Below are 20,805 nucleotides of genomic sequence, written 5' to 3' on the forward strand. Positions count from 1 at the left end.
AAGAAGTCAAAATTCTATAATTTTATACATATTATAAATTATAACAAAAGATTGTGCGAATATTGCTTGCAAATCTTGTAGTCATTGATAATTTAATAAGATTAAAATTATGAACCATACATATACACTCAATATGGAGGGGCTACAAAAAATAAAATGCACAACCTTTTATAAAATAAATAAAAAAAATGAAAAAAGATTGAAGGTGACAAACCTGGTCCACTTCAGGTTCTTTACTTCTCTTTTGCAACCATGAGATACCTGGGGGTATATTTCATTTTCTCATCATTGACATATTGGCACCTCAATCATCCCTTAGCTGCCCTCATTTTTTGGCTTTTGAATTACAAGGGCACCCTTACAAGGTACATTGAAGGAAAGCCATTCTTGAAGCATCTCAATTCTCAACTCAAAGGCAAGAGAAGGGAAAAAAAGAAAAGAAAAAGTGGTGGACAGCATCACAATCTTACTACCTCAGCAAGCAAAGTCAGAGAGAAGACATATATGGCAAGAGAGACACGGTACTAAATTGATAGATCCTTAAATCTTTTACTGCTTTGCAAGAATCTTAATATAGTGATTATTTTGCGTTGTTGAATGTTGAGCATATTGAATCTTTTAGAAGTGCTTCTTTGTGATCGTTAAGTATGATACGAGCCGCTACGAGCATAGTTTTTAAGTTATGCCACCCAGCTCACTACGAGGTGGACCGCGGCGGCTGCGTTTATCAGCACAATAAGATTAAGATACATCGCACAAAATGTGAACGAGACAAATTCACACAAAAAGTACGTGAATGTATATTTCTAATTTGCTATGCAGATTGCAGACTAATAGTTTCATTAAGGTTCCATTTTTAAATTTTCCAAAGAAAGATTTACCTTTAGAAGAATATTACTATTATTCTGCTGGACATCTTTTTAAGAATTACTCATGTAAAATTCTATGAAAATGGCATCTCTCTCTAGTACGGGTTATTGGAATGAGTCTATAGTTTTTAAAAGTATGTAACTTTAAAATGGTGGTTTCTATAGGTTTCTTCAAGCAGGTATTACTAAATTGCATGAATTATAACCATTACAAGCTGAATGAATTCCCACCGTATGCGAAGTCGCCCCTAGAGGGCTGCAAAAGAAGTATAGACTCTTCTAATTAAAGGACTCCAATGGATACCAATCTTGCTTTGTGAACTTTTGTCGGCTGTGGGTGCTAGCTGAATCCGATGCCTTTCCTATTCTCCCCTCTCTCTTTATTGCGGCGTGTTTCTTATGCTCCCCCATCCCCCTTTTTCAAATTTCTTCCAAAGTAGAATTCTCATTGCTTGTAAAACTATAAATAACAACACATTCCAGCCATCTATATTTGTGCTCATTCATAAGTTTTTTGTTTAATTATAGTTCAAGCTCTCTGACCCACTTTGCATAATTCCTCTCCAATATGGCAAACCAACCAACTCCAGCTCGTCCATGGTTCCGTTTAGCTTCCATTTCCCGCCCTGCGGCCCCAACCCCGACCCCAGCCCCAGCCCCAGCCCCAGCTCCTGCCCCTGCCCCTGCCCCTGCTCCGGAGCCACGTCCACCTCTAGTAATTCGGCCTACATTTAGGCCATTAGCCCCCTCTCAGCCAACTCAACCTCAAGAACCCACTCCACCACCACCCGCTGTTGCTCCACCCCCAGCCGCTGCTGTTACACGATCCTTTGCTACTCCAGCCCCAGCACCAGCACCAGCACCAGCACCAGTAATAACAGCACGTCCTATTTTCTCTACTAGCTCAGTTCCACCGTCTCCAGTCACTAAAGCAGTGCCATCCTCCTCTTCGGTTCGTACTTCTCCAATTGCTAAAGAAGCACCAACACAGAGTTTTCCCAATGTCAAAGCAACCACCACTATCACCACCGCCTCATCTCCAAAAACCATTAAGCCTGCTGCTCAAACCCCACCTCAGTCACCAAAACCCAAGCCCACTGCTCCACCACCTTCTCCTCTAAACCTTCCACCTACACGATTGAAGGCCGAAACTGAGACAGAGCAGAAGATCCCACTGGAGGCAGAGCAGAAAACTGTGCTGGTCCAAAAGACTATTGAAAAGCCTAAGCCGTGGCTTGGTGGCAATGCTGACTCGCAGTGGGAACATAGCGAGCATTACAAGCCCAGCTATGTCCATAGTGGAAAGCAAGAAGGGCACAAAGAAGTTGAAATCAAGGAGAAAGGTAGCTACAAAAAGTTTTTGGATTCAGAGGAGGCGGGTACGAGGGTCATAACAATTGCTGGCGAAAACAAAGGTGCTTTCATGGAACTAATTCGATCCCCAAAGAAACTTGATGGTTCTGACAAATCTAAATCTTTGCAAGTTAAGAAGGGCATTACTACAATGGGAATCCAAGGCAGTGACTCGGAAAGCTATAGCAGTAGCGATAAGGAGGGAAATCCAAAGAAAGATAAGAGTCACAAAGGAAACAAAGGGACTAACTCTGTACCCATGAGTGCATTCATGAACAGCAATGTGCAGGGTATTAACAACTCCGTTGTGTACAATTCCTCATACAACCACCATGACCCTGGGGTGCACCTTACTCTCTCTAGGAAAGCCTCTGGTGGGTTCCAGGCCAAGGAACGCGTTAATGGCGATCGGGATTAGAGGGAGACGATGATACTTAAAAGAAGTTTTTTACTTATTTAATTTGAATTTCAAGTTTTAGGGTATAGTACGTAAGAGAATAAAGGTGGAGTGATATTTGAGTGCTGGTGAGAAAAAGAGCATGGACTCTGATTCTTCATTGTTAGGTTGCACTTCCAGTGGAGTCTAGCTGAAGATTGTCCATTGCCTATGTTTGGTAATAAAAAGCGGAAGTTTGCTATGTATGTGCCTATATATGTATGCTTATAATTATTTATTGAGTATTAGTTGTACTTTTATAACCAGAATGGAATTTGTCCTTCAATTCCATGATGCCAATGGCCATGTTATACAAATTGCATGCAGAGTAGTTTCCTTTTCCTTGCTTTATGTGTTGAGCTTGGTGTTTAATTGCATGTGTACATATACATATAATTAAATGTTGATGATGCTGTGTTAGATTCATCTACTTATTTGAAAATGGATGAATATGAGTTTAAGAACTCAATGATAACCTAAAAATTCTAAGACATCCTACTTTTATAATACTGAGGATTGTTGGAAAAGTGAGCCTACAAGAATGATCACTTCCACAAGTGTACCAAAAATATTTACTTTGTTTTTACTACTGAAGAAAAATAGTATGACTTTGTTATAGGGCCAAACAAAAACTTATCAGTACGTGATTAGCGGCAACCAGCATGGCTCATGAGACCCAGCCAGGCAATTTAGTCACTTCAAGTATCTTATCAGACCAATATATAGTTTCAGAAAATTTATTTGGCATAGCATCACCACTCAAGTCTATACAATAATGCATGAATGGCATTACTCTTCAAGGTCCAAAACAAAAAGGAGTTAGCCAATCTGAAGAGCACTATAATGTTAAGCCCAAATATTTTTTGGCACACAAATATATTGCCTCATTACGTATTATATGTATTGATAATTTTACATTGTTGATAAGGCTTAAAATTTATATCATCTTTCGTATTTGGCCCTATGTTTATAATATTGTCAATTAAAGTCCCTAATTTATGAAATCATTTCAATTTGAAGTCACTGTACATGTTCTTTATTCATTTTGTCAGGTTAGCTAGTAATTAACGGAGTAGAGAAAAGAGAGAAAGCAACCTCTCAAGTGATGATGAATTCACCTCGGCGGTAAATGGGCTATCTTTTCTTAGCTATTGGTGTTCACTTACTGATGTATGGTCCACAAATGAGGGGCATATGTCGACACGGTTTTTTACTACCGTCAAATCCTTATTAGTGCGTAGGGAATCTTTAAAATTCTCTAGCTTACCTAGGATTAAAAGTCCTATCAAAATGGGGTTTGTGGGAATAATGGACTACAGCTTACCTAAAGACATATTTTATTGGTCAAAGGATGGTCTTATAATATGCATGAATGCATGGGATGAAATTTAGTTAGTTTTTATTGGTCCTCAAAAGATTAATTAGTCAACTAAGGGTTTAATTCCCATTTGTTAAGATCTAAAATAATTATAAACATGCAAACATAAGATTATGCTTAGAGTTAATGTGCAATTCTTTGAATTATTAAAATAAGTATTTATCTTTCAAGGATGAATAATTGTCTTGATAATTTTAGAAATCAAGTTAATTTCGGTAAACCTATCCAGAAAAGGGTACATCACAATTTTAAAACCTTGATTTATATATCTCAGTAAGATTACCATTATCTCCATGAAAATTTTACAGAAACCTATCAACCCCAATGAAATCTTATTTTTGAATGTTTTCAAGCTCTAGGAAATTGAAACTTTGTTCATCAATGAAGAATCTTTCTATTGACACAAAAAAAAGAAAAAGATTATATTGCTGAATGATTGCCTTTTATAGCACCAACAACCTCTTGTGCTTGATTGGAGGAAGTTTTATCAATGATGTGAATTTTGATCTCACCTTTTATGCATAAGACTTTATCTTCATCAAGCACAATTTTATCTCATTAACTATGTTCCACAAGATAGTCTTCATAAATTGGTAGAGATCCTAACCTATGACACCAACTCTTTCAATGTGTTCATCCATCTCTTCAATATTGCAATCCTCATCCTCCTCCACATAACATATATTTGGATGGCGGTTATGAGGTCAATTTCCAATGGCTAAGGCAATGAGCTACTCTAATGGGACATCAAACCACTTATCCATATGCTGAAAGATCACCTTTGCAACCTCATTGTATTTATACACGTCAACTACGCCAACATGCCTTCTCCCACATGCTCTTCTTTTTGCCATGGTAGGAACACTTAACCTTAGTTTAATAACAATTGATGTGGTGTTGTATGGCTCTAATACAAATTGATGTAGTGCAGACATGTACAATAACTAAAACTCTTTCACAAAACCTAAATTCAAGAAGAACTCTATGCTAGAAGACAAAAGAATAGAGAAAACCTCTCAAAATAAAATTATAATAATAACAGCTTCATAATCACGTAGTCCCTCTGAATTATATTTAGAGGATGAGATTTTCTTTCTCCTTTAAGAAAAACAAATAACAAAGTTCCACTTCTCCTAAAGAAATGAAACAACTTAATTAGGAAAAGAAAAAAGAAAAAACATAAAATTCTTATTCAACTAGGAAAAAGGAAAGAACATAATCCAAAATTCTAATTTAACTAGAAAAGGGAAATAAAAGTCTAATTCAACTAGAAAAGGGGAAACATATAATAATTATTTTATGTTCAATCAACCAATTTGCATTACAACCCCATATTCAAAACATCAAGCCTAGAAATCAATGTACCCTACAGAAGATTCAAAAAAAAAAAAAAAAAAAAAAGGTTATGGAATCCCCACATATCTACAAGCAAGAATCTCAAAATCAATGACAATCTCGTCGGACCTAACCCATGCCCAAGCTCGTCACCTATGGTCTTGTCATTCCTAATAAATACCCATGCTTGATAATGAGGAAGACTTTAGTTGATCTAAATTTGAACACTTATGTCTTTCTGGCCTATTAGATCATTTTAGTGAATGAGAAATATTAATAGATTTAAAGATCAGATTTTCGGTGACGAGATCTAAAGATCTCTAAGCTCTCCAATTAGAAATCAGTTTAGCTCTTGCCCGTAAAACACAGTTTGGTTGACGATTCACCCATCTTCTCTATATTGCATTGCAAGCAAACCCATTGGGTTGTACGGTGCCACGCATCTCGAGGGGGGTATTTTAGAGTAATTTATTTTAATTTTTAAAAGTTTATTTATGTTATTTAATTGACATGGTGTGATAATTTGACTATCTTCTTCTAAACAATACGTTATATGGGATTGCAATTTTATGGGTAAAAATTAAAGTTACCTCTAAGTTCAAGGATATAATTTGCAATTGAACCCTTCATTTGTTCAATAAAATAGTTGATTTGAGATTTTTCTTAATTTTTCCTTTCTACTTAAATTAAGCGGAGACTCCTAACTTCTTATAAGTCTCTTAGATAAGGAGAGCAATATCTACAGTTGAATCTCCACGTTAAAATTAGTTATTGGGAAATTACTTAAAGAAAAAATCTTGGCCCTCCCAAATCCTAATTATCACAGAATAATTAAAGTTCTTAAAGAACTAGGTTCATACATAATATCTTGTCTTGTTGCTTCTTTCATTTCTTTCATTTGTAAGGACCTGCAAGGCAGTGTCCATAAACAAACACCCAACTTTGTCCATGTAACCTATTTGGTAGATGCATGGATCCCCACTAAATTCTCGAGGCAGAAATGAGCCAATGGAATACTCCCTTAATGCACTTTGTTTGGTCTTCAAGTTAATACTATCAAACATTAAGTGGGTCTGTGTGTTGTCTGAAGCTTTTCACATGTGCATTGGATGACAAAGACGATACATCTATTGGATAGAGCTAGCATAGCTAGCTCTCTAGATTTTCTGGGTGGTGGATATTTGCAATTCTCATAGCTATGCCGTGACCTGTTAACCTGTTATTGGTAAAGAAAACGATTCTGAAGGAAAAAGAGAGGATAGGGCTCTGCCAGATAATACCCTAATAATGATCAAGTCGATGGGTCACAATCTTTTTGACTAGATAAATGAATTCAAACAAGTGAAATAAACTTTATTGTTGCATTATTGAAAAGAATAACGGGTTGCCATATTTGATATATATTTCCCTATGCTATAGCTCTATTTTTCTCCTATAATTCTAGTGCTGCATTAGCATTAAGATATGTTTTTTCAGATGAACTAGTGGGGAATGGGATTCACAGAAACTATGCTCGATTAATCTTATTTGTGGCAGAAGTGTTGATGCATGGAAACAATGTGACAGATATCTGGAAAAAAAAATTGTATTAACGTATTTTAACAATAAGTTTGTGCAAATTAGATCATGTTGATTTGCAGTTACAGTTACAAAGTTCTGTGTGTTGCAGTAGGTGCTGCTATGCTCTAGAATAGTGATGGAAGCGAATACCGTTTGTGGAGAAGGGAGAAAGCATGGGAACCAAAAAGAGCAGTGAGTTAATTTTCTTGGCTCATGTGGTTAGTACTTAGTAGCTGTAGGATCTTGAATTATGCCTCATGAAGAGTTCTTTTATCCCTTTATTTACACACTTATATTTTTTATGGCGATAACAAAGGAGTCCTCAAGCATAAAACTTCCAAGGGAAAAATTTATTTTAAACCCTATAATTTATACCTAATTTCAAAATAAACCCTGTAGTTTAAAATCTTGTAAATTAGTAGTCAAATATATAGTTTTTTTTTTTTTTTTTGGCTAAATTACAAATTGCACCTTCTAACTTTGCCTAAAATTCAATTATGATCTCTAACTTCACTTTCATTTATTCAACTTTCAACTTTGTTCAATTTAGCCCTCCCCATTAATCTTTGTCAAAATTTAGCTATTAAGGACCCCCCAAAACAATGTAGTTTTAATGTTTTATATTGAACAAAATTGAAAGTTAACAATGCAATTCTAACGGATTCTAACAGAATCACTAAATTGAACAAAATTGAAAGTTAGAGTATTGAATTGAGCAAAAATAATGAAATAAATTTTAGGCAAAACTAAATGATGCAACTTGTATTTTAACCTATTTTTAAGGGGGGAAAAAACTTGCATGGAGTTCAAGCCCAAATTATTAATGAGCTTGTTGTTGTCTCAATCAATATCAAGCAATAACACCGATTTCGGTATGCCTGTTTCATTTGAATTTGAAATAGGACAACGAAGGGAGGTGATTAGCATATTTTGTTGGTGAATAACATTTCATTAGATAAAAGGGAAGTATTCAATTACTGACTACAGTCTACGACTCTACAGAGAAGAGATGTGACAGAGATAGTTCCTTCCAAATTACAAAAGAGGGCATTTTGCCAACACATGTACAATACATTACCTTCTCTAAATGCATGAACTGCATCCCAACAAGAGAAAAAAGACAAAGCATTCTTGGCAGCAATGATCAAGAATTCAATGGACAAATGAATTATGCAATGTGGGGATTGAATTACATTTATTGCATTTCCTGGGAGAATGATGCTTACTAAACCAGCATCTCATACTTTGAACACAACCAAACTTGTTGCTTTTGACTCGGCCATGAGAGGATCATTGTTTGATGCCAATTCAGTCCAGAGACTCCAAACATGGAGAATTTCTGTCTTAATTATGATTCCCACACACTGTTGCTAGATTTGATCTTTTGCCCTGAGTAGCTGCATCAAAGTTTATTTAATTTACGGGGACCAAATCTTTATCTCTTTTCATTCTGTTAATAAAAAAATAGTTATTAATTTTTTCAAAGAGAGGGATTAAATTATTGACAATCTGTTCTGTGTGAAAGAAATTCCAAGCCTACAAGCGATCTAATAGAAAGCATTAATACTTTCAGTTACATGACATTTTTAATGAATCGTGCGACTTATTTAAATATTACATATAGATTGTCTTATAATTCATCATGTAATGGATTAGATAAAATTCCTCAAAATTAGTTTTCAAGCTAACTTCCAAAGAAATAGTTTTAGCCTTTCAATAATCATTAGTTTTCCTAATGATTTTCAATAGGCTTTTGTTAATGAAAAAGCTTAGGGACATAGCTTTTGCCACTACTTGAAATGTTTGACTATGAGTGGTGGAAAAAAAAAAGTGATGAGTCCATGTAAAGATGTATATCCACAATTCATAGTCAACCACTTCATTAAATTGTGGAAAACGTTGTGGCAAATAGAGTAATTGTAGAAAAACTGTTTGTTTGTTAAAGGGCCTCAATCATTGAAGTTAAACAGTATGTCCATTGCATCTATTCATGGGCATTGCAAATCGTACGAAGTCCCTTAAAGAGAACCGATTTTCATGTCTCACCCCAATTTTGTTTGTAATAATTTACAAATTATTGTAATTTCTATATTATTTATTTGTATTCTCACCAACAACTTTGAACAAATGAAAGTGCGTTTTTGTTGTAAAAGGGGAAGCTTTGTTAATCAGTCGTTACCACTTTGGTGGGCTAAACTATCATCCATTAGAGAAAAAAGAAAAAGAAAAAGAAAAAGAAAAAGAAAAAGAAAAAGAAAAAGAAAAATGAGATGGTAAAATTTGGTCTTTATAAATGAGGCTAATTTTTTAAAATTCTGGTGGTGATGACCTCCCAAAATTATATGCATAACTGTGTTTGGTTCAACGAAAATTGATTTTTAGATATATATATATATATATATATATATATTTTTTTTTTTGTGTATTTACGGATGTTTGGGGCAATAGAAAATGTTGGTCAACCGAAAATATTTTCCAGTTGACCATTAAATAAAGGTAGTTATGGTGAAAATTAGTTTCCGGTTGACCATTAAATAAAGGTAGTTATGGTGAAAATTAGTTTACGCTTTCATTGTCCATAAATAATTTTCCCCCTCATCCAAGACTTATCCACTCCCCACCCCCCATTGTTTGCCATCCAACCACCACCCCCCACTAAAGTCCCCAGTCTTTGGTGGCTAACCATCGCTCTTAGTGGCTGCCAGTCCCTCATCACAATGTTTTTATCTAAAATTTCATCTTTTTTATTATATACACGCTTGGAAAATGAGAAAATGTGAGAAAGTTGTAAAAAAAAAAAATCCATAACATTTTCAAGATTGCAATCAAATACTAGAAAATATTTTCCGGAGTATTTTCAGAAACGCAACTAAATGTTTGAAAAAAATTTATTTTCTGAAAAATATTTTCACTTGAAAATATCTTACGGTCGAAAAACATTTTCGGTCGAACCAAACCAAACACAACATAAAATTTACCCCCATATCATAAATTTATGTTAATTTATATCCCATACTTTGACCCTTAGAGATTAAAAATCTGATTCGGCTCTTAATAATAGCCTGGTTTAGTTATAAGGGCTTCATGTAGGAAACGCCAAAAAAACTAATTGAACTATAAGACTTTTGATGAATGCTTCCACTATTCTATTATATATCCCGAATTATTTATGTTTCTCAACCCCTCTAATAATTTCCGGTATCAAACAAAAAAAAAAAAGTGCTAATAAACTGCCTTGAGTATGACATCGAAGAAGATGTGAGTGGCAGTTGGAATGATAGGAGTGCACACGAAATGGTTACATAAAGTGGGATACAACATGGACTGTACAAATCTTTTATACATTAAAGTGCTTTGTCATTCACCAGATTTCAGCATATGAAGAATCAAGTCATTTTTCTTGCCTAAATTTTGCTTCTTTTGTGACCGAAAAATGTATGCTTGTAATTATCAGGAAGGACCAACGATGTCCCACACCACATTTGAAAGATTAGATTAGTTAGCTTTAAGAAGAATCCGAAGCATTTTAGTAGCTTTTAGGCAGCAACAAGAGCCAGAGAGCCTACAGTCCATGCTTACCATCCTAATTCGTTTTAGGCTTTTTAGCCTTTGTTGCTACCAGACAAGTTACTAAGGGTCAAAAAACAGTACCATCAATATGACTTCGATTTCTTCTATGGCTATGTTTCCCCTTGGCTAAGCTCTATTAAAACCTGCTCCAGCTAAGCTTTGATTTTCATTGTACGTTCTATATGTAAATGTCTTAGCTGCCCATATGGGTGCTAGCTAGCTAAAGCTAGCCTGTAGTTTTTTAATTTGCCACAACAAGAAAAACATGATAGCGATCCATTTGTACACAACCAATTAGCTCAGGATATGGTGCTTCATGTGTACAGAGATGGTCCTAACATGAAAGTGATGCTTCATGTACGGGAAAAAGGAAGCGTGACATGAAATTATGCTCAAAAGTCCTCAGTTTTTTAGGTCAGACGCTTTTATCAAAAGTTCTTTCACGATCACACATTTTGTCACATTTCGTTAAAATAGCTATTAAAGTCTTGTAACTTAATTAAATTTTTTTAGCATTTCCAATTTAAGATTCAAATTTTCCCCTCCATTGTTATTGAATTATAAAATAAATAAAAAAATATAAAAAATAGATAAAATTAGTGGTTGAAATGAAGTCCTTATTAATAAAGCAATACAGCTTGGCAGTTGGGTAATCAGTGCCAGTAAAGGTGCAATCGGTCAAGTCCAGGTCCAGCCCAATCAATGGATGGAATCTTGAGAGAAAAGTGATACTTTTGGGTCCAAGAAAAAGGCAAAGGAACTTTCATGCCGTTATAAGCGAAAAGTGTTAACTTTGCAACTTAACACCTGAGATGATGCAATAAGTTAAGGGTCACTTATTCAGTTATTCTTATTAACTTTTTTCATAATTATTAATGTGACATGTTGTGTTGTGAGTGTGACTAATGACTAGTGGATTACAAAAAATAGCATCAATGATGAACTGATATGCTGTAAATTTGTTCCAATCACTTTTGTAAAAAAAAAAAAAAACTTGGATCAAAACTTTTTACCTCAACAAGTTATAAAAAAAAATATTGTGAAAAATAAGTCCCTAACATCAGTCAATGATATGCTTACCGGTGAGACCTGTCTGGGCAACAAACAATGAGAAAACGAACCTGTACTAGAAAATTGGGGAAGTTATTTTTCCAATGCAGAACTAGAATTTCAATTTCGTGCTCATACTCTTGTCCCTGTTAATTGTTGAATGAATTTTTCTTAGAATTTATCTGGAACTGACCTTAATTGTTGAATGTTTTTATAATGTACTTGTTAATTAATCGAGTTGAATAGAATTAAAGTTTGTAAATTCTTCTTTAAAATATTAAAATAAGAAGAAGAAAAACATTGAGTTGCCTTATGGCAATTGGCAATTCTCATATAGTGGTGAGCCCCATCATGTTAGCCATAGTTCCTTTCACTCATTTTATCTATTTAATCACGGGTCTTCTTTAAGTCAAAAACTTTAAGTTGGACCTTGACTGCTCGTAGTCTCGCACCAAGAAATATTAAAAGTTACGCAACAATGTGCATTACCTTCCTTTTTTTTTTTTTTTTTTTTTTTTTCAGTTTGGTAATTGTCATTTTGGACCAGTAAGTTTATATATATATTATCATTTTGGTCTTGTAAGTTTGTATTTGTTGTCACCGTTGGTCATTCCGTCCATATAACTTTTGCTATCTATTAAAAATTAATTTTTTAATACTAATTTTTTTTTTTTTAATTTTCATTTTGGTTTTGTAAGTTTCATTTGTGTCATTTTGGTATTGTAAATTCATATTTAATGTCACCATTAGTCCTTTCCCCCCTCTTCTTCTTCTTCTTCTTCTTCTTCTTCTTTTTTTTTTTTTTTTTTGTGTGTGTGTGTGTATAGATAAGTCATGATAGTTCTTAATGCCAACTTTTTTTAACATAATGGAAAAAAGGGCTAAAGGTGACAGCAAATGTGAAGTTACGAGACCAAAATGACAAAAATCAAATATACAGGACAAAAATTACAATTGAAAACTTTAAGGTTGTAATTTGTATATTGCCTACCATTATCATCTCATTAGATAAAATTTTAAGTTTATATTGGAATGTTACACATGAAACTCACGAAAATCAAATGGATAAAAAAAAAAAAAAACAACAACAACTCACGATGATCAAATGTTTCATGCGTGTTCATTCATAGGACTGTTTTTCGCTGGAGAATATTTCAACAAAGTCAGCTTATTAGATAACTCATAATTCTAGACACAATGAAAGTAGTCCATTGGAGGGAAAAATATGGAAAAATTTATGGAAGTTAAAGAAAAGTAGACAAGAGCCCTATAGCTTAATTGACACTTTCTAATGCACAAAGTGCTTGGAGGTTTAAGAAAGAAGGGCTCAAGGGGTTAGCAGCATACTATAATAATCTTAAAAAAAAAAAAGGAAAGACTATTTTTTTTTTTTTTTTTTTTAATTTTGAAGAATATAGTTGGGCATCATTAGTATAAGAATTAATTTCTAAAACAAAATGCATCCTAATTGGAGTTGAGGAGAAGACTCTAGAGTTTCTATTATGTTAATCATACTATGATTCCATGTTTAATAAATTGGAGGTGATAACTCCACGGGATTGGCTTAATAGTTCCTAAGGCCTTATTATATTCATAAAAATTTGGGTTTGAAACGTCTTGCCAATATTTTAGGGACCTCTAAGGGATTTTTACATGTAATAACCTAGTGTGTGTGTGAGACAAGGAAACTGTTTGCCTGCACCCGAAGGAATAGTTAGATACTCAAAGAGGTTTGTATATCCTCATTTGTTTGAAAAAATAAATAAATTGGAGGTGATAGAAAATAGACGTGGAAGCAAAAATGGAAGCATAAAAAGAAGAACATAGAAAAATTATGTGGTTTAGTCTAACAATTCACGTTCAAATCCTATATTATAAGTGGGTTCTAGTTAGCTCAACTGGTAAAGTTTTTTATGGTTATATAAGAGATCTGGAGTTAAATTCCCACCTATACCAAAAATTGATTGGTCTCTTGGTTTGATGATAAAGAGCTATTATTAGGTGCGGACGCCAAATGTTGAAACTCTCTCTCAAAAAAAAAAAAAAAAAAAATCCTATATTACAAAATGAACCCAATATGAGAATTTATAGGAATCTAAACATTAAACTAACCACATATTAACTATGGTTAATAGACTTAAAGTAAAATTATGAAGTTTGGCTTGCACGCAAAGCATGATTAATCTTCAGCCAATACTATTGTTCTTAATATATCTCTAACATATTTATTCGTTGCCCAATATATAACAAGAATCATTTGGTCTTATTCACCATGGTTAATCAGGTTCTTTGATATGAACATCAATTCAATAATCAATATTCGAATGGATCAAAATAATTATAATCCAACCAAAAGATAAACTGATGTGAGAACCAGGATTCGAATATTCCTCCAGACGAGATTTGGATGGAGTTAGACAAATTAAAAATGCTATATTGAAAATAGGATGGAAGTTGAAGGACTTGATTGAAAAAATTATACCTATAAAAATAAAAATGAAAACAGATCAACTTAGAGGGTTAGTCATTTCAGAAACACTCAGGTGGTGGGGCTCAATGGACTTAAAGGATGTGTCGTATATAAATCTAAAGATCCTAAATTTCATTTCATCTACCACACTATGGTGGCGTTTGGGTATTGCGTTTAACGTGTTGCGTTTTCCGTGTTTTTTTTTTTTTTTTTTTTTTTTCCTAGATGTGTGTCTGGCACTGTTCATTGTCCATGAACAGTAATTTTAAGCTTATAAATAGTGCCAAATGCGTGAACAGTAATTTTTTATTATTATTTTTTTATTGTTTTCAGTTTTCAACAAAATAAACGGTATCCAAATGGACCCTATTAATCATTGGGGTTTTTAGCGTGTTTTATTTGTAGGAAGTGGAATAGCTTGCCAAATACTAGGACACCACTTCCTTTATTAAAAAAAAAAAAAAAAAAAAAAAAAAAAAAAAACTTAGAAAGTGTAATTTAACATAAATTTTTTTTGGAGAATTTCAAAGATTTTCATTGTATTAGCAATGTAAACTTATTGCAAATGTGTATAACATTTGCCACATTCAACTAATGTGTTTACAATATAAGTTTACAACATTGCTAGTATAATATAAACTAACAATTTTCTAAAATTTTTAATGCAAAATTGGAATGTCATTAGCTGGTGTGGTAATAAATAAAGCATGCAACATAGAAGAAAAGCAGTAAGCACATCATATCGAGAATTTCGGCACATCGATCAAGCCAGAGAGACCCAACATGGTGGCTCGTCAAACAGGCCATGCACCACAAACATGGCTAAATCCTAGGCCCCACGCTCCCTGGACACGTGTCTTCCTCTGAATATGCCCATACAGTTGGCCCCTTTCTTTTAGGCATTCCCAATACTCCCTTCCTTCAATCACTTTGACATTTCCTTTGTACCTGCAGACTACTCACTCACCAACTTGCAGAGAGAAGAAGAAAAAAAAAATGAAGGTAATAAGAAGCATGCACATTGTTTTTCTAGACTATATGTCTATATGTATTTCACATGTTCTTACGAGCACACTTATTTATTTATTTTTTTAATTTTCTTTCCTGTGGTAGATCTTCAACTGGGTACACAAGAGGTTTCATCACACTGTCCTCAAGGGTTTGATTTTTGTCACTTTGGTTTTTATGAATTTCTACTTAAAAAACCAGATATTCCATGCATTAATTTTAAATATTCTTGTTCAGCCATTCTTGTCAAGTACACTATTGGCTTTTATGCTACGTTTGTTGCTAAAATTTTGACACAAATAAAGCTTGTATGATCTATATATATGTATCTTCTATTTACATTTTGTTTTTTTGCACAGATGGGCTTGCTCGAAACGTGAAAACAACTGAATCAACTACTAATAACAGTGACAAGCAAGCGTTACTGAAACAAGTGGCCCTTGCTGAAGTGCTTGATGGTTGGAGGGATGGCATTCTAACCATTGGAACGTTTGGGTTTGATCCTCTAAAACCCTTTAACCAACAAAAGGAATATTTGGTTTTGGAAAGTGAGGAAGAGGATGATGATATTGAGGAGGCTGAAGTTGGACAATATTCCAATGATGAGGACGGGGATGGTGATGACAGCGACGAAAATGCCCAACATGAAGAGCTGAATCCATTGATGTTCACAACATTTGAACACAATTTTGAGGATTTGGAATCAAACCCTGACCATGACATTAATGTTTGTAAACCTGATGTGATTATGACTGTTGATGGTGTTCCTCTAACTCCTCCAGAATATGATGAATTGGACAACAGGGAGGGAGAGGAAAAGAAAAAGAAGGGAGAAAGAATAACACTGGCCGACCTTTTCTTGGCTGATGCTGATGTGAAAGAGAAACTTGATCCCGACCACTTCTTCCCAAATCCTGGTAAAAAAACAGTGCTTCGAACCAAGAATGGTCTTTCTTTTGCCAAGAAGTTTATTCCTCGTGTCAAAGGAGTTAAAGAGGATTCAAGTCCAATAAAAAATCTGCAACGAGTGAGTAATATTATTTTCTCTACACCTCTACTACTTTTTGTCACCCTCATGCACCATTTTGAATCTTTAAATTCACCCATTGGTGTTTTGTGAGTGTCATTCTAATACCATAGTCTTTTTTTTTGTTTTTTGTCTTTAAAATTGTTATAACAAGTAGGAGAGGGGAATAGTGATTTGAACCTTGATTCTTCTCGTAAGGAAAATCGGGTGATGTCATAAAATTACAAACTCTGGATGGTACTATAGTCATTAAATGCCTAAATCATTGAGGTTTATGACATGATTTGCATTTTATTTTCCTAGGTATGAGGACATTTTATTTTGCTAGTATTGAATAATTGCTACTTGTTTGTTTTAATTAGGTAGCCATAAGGTAGTAGAGTATTAATCATAGAGGCCTTTAATGGAGTTAGCTAAGTTCAATGAATTAGTTAACTTTTTTGTAATGCTATAGCTTATGAGGAAAATGTTGAAGAGGAAGATCCATCCAGAGTTTGAAGTCAAGATACACAAATCAGAAAGTCAGACGCCTGGAGAAACAGGAGTTATCACCAATGATGAACATGGAGTCTCTGAATCAGTCACTCTACTTCCAACTCAAGGTATTCTTCACAATTTATTGAGAACCCCAATTTTGTTTTTTTTTTCCCCCATATTTCATTCGCAATTTTTTTTTTTTTCAATTTACAAATTGTGTAGCATGGTTAACTGAGAGCAGGTAATTAAAAAGTGAACTAAATTTTCATTGTAGTGCAAGTGTCCTTCAATAATTGTGATTCGATGTCAATCTTGAACACCCAATAATTGGGGTAAAGTACTAACATGGCCATGTCCCGTTTCCGAATGTCATAACATCTGGGGAAAGAAGAGAAAATTCGATGTCCTTAGAACTTCAATTCCCAGATGGAAAAGAGGGGAAAAAAAGAGAAAACAAATCACATGTCCCCTAGTCTTGCCATCATCTAGTCTAAATGGGACCTATTGCCAAATTTAAAGGCCAAATTCATGAAAAAAATGCTACATTTCTATTTCTAGTCGTTTCTTTTGGTCTGGTAGGCTGCAAAAGGTTCCGTTTTTCGCATACCAATTATGAGTAACTCTAATGGTACAAAAAAATTTCATAATTATTGAAATGATATATTGGAATTGGTTTGTGTGAAATTGATTACACCAATCATAACTTGATTCTTTAATAAATTGTGGGGGGGAAAATGTAAATATTTTTGGTGAACTTAGCATTGCTCATCAATTATTAATGGATTGACCCAGGTATGGAACTTTAGCTTTTATGTCCAAAAATGAAAAGAATGCAAGTCCCTCGTCATTTCACATTCTATACTCTAGCCTTTTTCAGGGGATGGTAATTTTGTCCCGCCCCTCCTCGCTTCGCCTCACATGGGTTTTCCCCGCCTTGCAAAGGTGATGGGGTGGCGATGGGATGAGATTTTAGTCCCGCACCACGGGACAGGGAGATGGATTTAGACTTTTTAGACCCAACCCGCCCCACCCTGCCCTGCATTGATAAGGGCTAAATTGTAAATTTTTCATACCCTAAAACCCTCCTATTTAAAAAAATATCATCAACTTATTTTATTTTATTCAACAAGGCTTTTTTTTTTTTCCTTTTTTCTCTAGCAAGGTTGGAAATAAGGTACCAATTTTAACATTTTCTTTTGTCTTTATTATAAACAAATTTATATATTATTGAATCATTGATTTTGTATTTTGAGATTTTTGTTTTTGTTGTGATATTACCTTGTTAAACATTTTAATAATATTATTCAATTTTTGCTAAAAATTAGTTTGATTTGATAGGATAAATTTATTTGTAATTTCAAGTATATTTTTATTAACGAAGCAGGTTTTATTAAAAAAAATTGTAATAGTTGTGAGCAAATTAACAAGAAGTAGAGTTTTATGGGATGGGATGAGGTTTTGCAGGGCCCCAAGGGGTGGGAATGGGGTAAGACAAAATCATGTAGGGCGGGGGCGAAGACCCCATCCTTCGGACCCACCCTACCCCATTGCCATCCCTACTTTTTCACCCTTCTTCTTGTATTATAGGAGTTTATTAACCTGTTATACTTGTACATACTCTTTTAAGTGTTATGCAATTTGCATGAGAAGGTCAAGGTGGGTACACAAAAAAGAAGCCATCCTCACTGTCATCTTCAATATGATTAAACCATCTACTAGTAATGGGTCCCTTCTACAATACAATTCGAAAGATAAATCCAACCAGGAAGGTATCAACATAATGACATTCCAATCATTCTTTGATTTTTGATGAATTTCAATCATTCTTTGATATGCTTATAATCCAATGGTGGTTGTATTTTATTCGAATTTTACGTCGGCCCACGATTTCTCTTTAATGGGCCTGCTATGTTTGCCACAGCTCGATGTACTAGTGGGAACGAAACCCATTGTCTGTTTGTCCAGTGATTCATTTGATCATGATTAGAGTCACCATTAACATCATGATATATCATGTAACTGCATATATTTTTGGAAATAGAGAGGTGCATGGGCTTTGTTGATAATTTTTCCCTCTTGTTGTTGCAGGTGCTACAGTCTGAAATTTCATCTGAATAATGGCCTGGTCTCCTAGAAATGTGTATTTTTTTTTTTTTTTTGTTATAAAATAACTTTTCAAGGACAATATTAATTAGGTTTTCTTGTTTATGAACTACTGGACCATGTGATTCTGTTTTGTAAGGTTCCTCCAATGTTTTGGCTTTAGTGTATGATTGAAGTTTGATTTGTTGCGTAGTTGACAAACTACAATGGTTTATGTTTTGGTATTTGGATGCATCATGTTAGGTATGTGGGATTGGACTTTAATGCTACAAGCCTACAATAGAATGAAAATGGTACTAATTCTTGAATGTTTCTTGACTTGATTTTTTATTATGTGATAAATAACAACAAACCAAGAGTTCCAATGGCTCTTCAGCCGCCTATCGGTATCTTGACCCTTGTGGTGGGTAGGGGTGTCTAAGCGGCACCCACTCACCCAACCCGCTTGTACTTGACTCGCCGCCACCCGATCTAACAACTTTGGTGGTTGGACGCAGGTCTAGAGCTCTCTAAACTTGACCTCAGTGGGTTGGTTGCAGGTTTCCTTTCTCAAAACCTTTGAAACCCGATTTGCCTGTAAGATTTATTGTTTCCGGCGATTTTTCAAGCATTTCAAACTGGATTCAGCGAGATCTTATAGAGATTTAGTCCAAATTCTTTGAGATCCGGTGAGATTTTGTCATTATCTGACGAAATCTGGGCCAGATCTCGTCGGGTCCCGCTATATATCAGCTCAATATTGATAGGTCTGGCTAGATCTTGACGGATCCAGCTAAATATCAGCCGGATCTCGATAGAATGGGCTAGATATCGGCTGAATCTCAACGAAATCGGCCAAATATCGACTTTGGTGATAAAACCCAAGACTGGCCTGATACAACCCAAAACTGATGAGACCTGAACTAGTAGATCTTATTAGATCTTCTGAGTAAGTTTCGGGTTACGTTTTCTTCCACCTGAATTATTCGGGTCGAGTTTGGGTTGGGCACAAACCGACCCAACCTGACTTGTGGACAAGCCTAGTGGTGATTATATCTTTGGCCACTTAGGCTGCCAAATACCCCAGTTAGATTTTTGGTCTTGGTTTTTATTTTATTTTTAACTAACTCTTGGGTTCTAGAGAGGAAAGAGTTCAAGGTGCAAGGTTGCAACATATTGTAACTACCTAAAAAAAATAAAAAGGCTAACAATTTTCAAATAAACTAATTAATACAAAGCTAACCTGGGTTACTCAATTTGCTTCTCTCAAATGACTTTTATTGTGATAGGCACGATTTAGTTATCATTCGCATAGCAAATGAATCTTTGTGGAGGAATCAAACCATGAAATTACTGCAATACATGTCTTTTAATGGACCATGTAAAATGATTTTTTGAGAAATCAAGGTTTATGAAGCTATGATGATTAATAAGAGAGGTGAATCCATCAGTGGAAGATGTTGCTAGAGTACTCCCATCTCTTTTGTCAATTTGGGAAAGTACAGTATTAAAGTCTCTAATCCAAAACCAAGGTTCCCTAGAGGATGAAGCGGTTTGGTGCAAGGCTTCTCAAAATTAATATTAGCAAATTGAAACCAAGTACCAAGAACCAATCTTAGTTCAAGGGTTTCGTAAATAAAAACCAAATACTATTAGCAAATTGAAAAACATGTCACCACGATTCATCTGTAGGGTTTTCCATAGGTTGGACTAGATTGGGTTTGGGTTCAACTTGTACCCAACCCAATCTGATTGTGTGGAGGATATCTCAACCCATCACCAACCAAAGAGATTGATCAGACCGGGCCTTCAATGGGTGGGGATCGATGTCGTAGAGGTGGAAATTCGAAGAAATAACACAAAAATTAGCGAAAAATTGGTGAGATCTTGCTGGATCTCGCGATATCTCACCGAATTCAATTAGATTTCCACTGGATTAGGAGGAAATCTCACAATATTTGTTGGAAATCTATTTAGATCTAGCTGAGATCTCATTGAAAATGCTTGAATCTCGCCAGGAAACTCTTGTATAGTTGATCGGGTTTTTCAGGTTTTAGGGGTGGAGATTTGCTTGCTCATAGTCATTTCCAAGTGTAGGAGATCATAGTAATATAATTCTCAGAGTACCAAGGTCGAACCATAAGGAGCGGGGTAAATTCAAAGACAATGTAATTAAACAGGGCATTGGCG

General features: G+C 34.8%; 1 protein-coding gene across 1 annotated transcript; it reads left to right on the plus strand.

Moving 5' to 3' along the window:
• Positions 1 to 14,766: 14,766 nt before the first annotated feature.
• Positions 14,767 to 18,944, plus strand: LOC126696812 (protein TILLER ANGLE CONTROL 1). Its single transcript, XM_050393538.1, has 5 exons — positions 14,767 to 15,023; positions 15,135 to 15,180; positions 15,389 to 16,056; positions 16,511 to 16,658; positions 18,622 to 18,944. Exons 1-5 carry the CDS (start codon positions 15,018 to 15,020, stop codon positions 18,633 to 18,635), a joined length of 882 nt encoding a protein of 293 aa, XP_050249495.1. The 5' UTR covers positions 14,767 to 15,017; the 3' UTR covers positions 18,636 to 18,944.
• Positions 18,945 to 20,805: the final 1,861 nt, after the last annotated feature.

This window comes from Quercus robur, chromosome 8 (assembly GCF_932294415.1).
Source record: "Quercus robur chromosome 8, dhQueRobu3.1, whole genome shotgun sequence".
Lineage (NCBI taxonomy): Eukaryota > Viridiplantae > Streptophyta > Magnoliopsida > Fagales > Fagaceae > Quercus > Quercus robur.

Bases quoted from the DNA above. Each gene is read 5' to 3' on its own strand.
- LOC126696812 (XM_050393538.1), top strand. The intron at 15,181-15,388 runs GTTTGATTTTTG...TTTTTTGCACAG, and splicing joins TCATCACACTGTCCTCAAGG to ATGGGCTTGCTCGAAACGTG. The intron at 16,057-16,510 runs GTGAGTAATATT...GTAATGCTATAG, and splicing joins CAATAAAAAATCTGCAACGA to CTTATGAGGAAAATGTTGAA.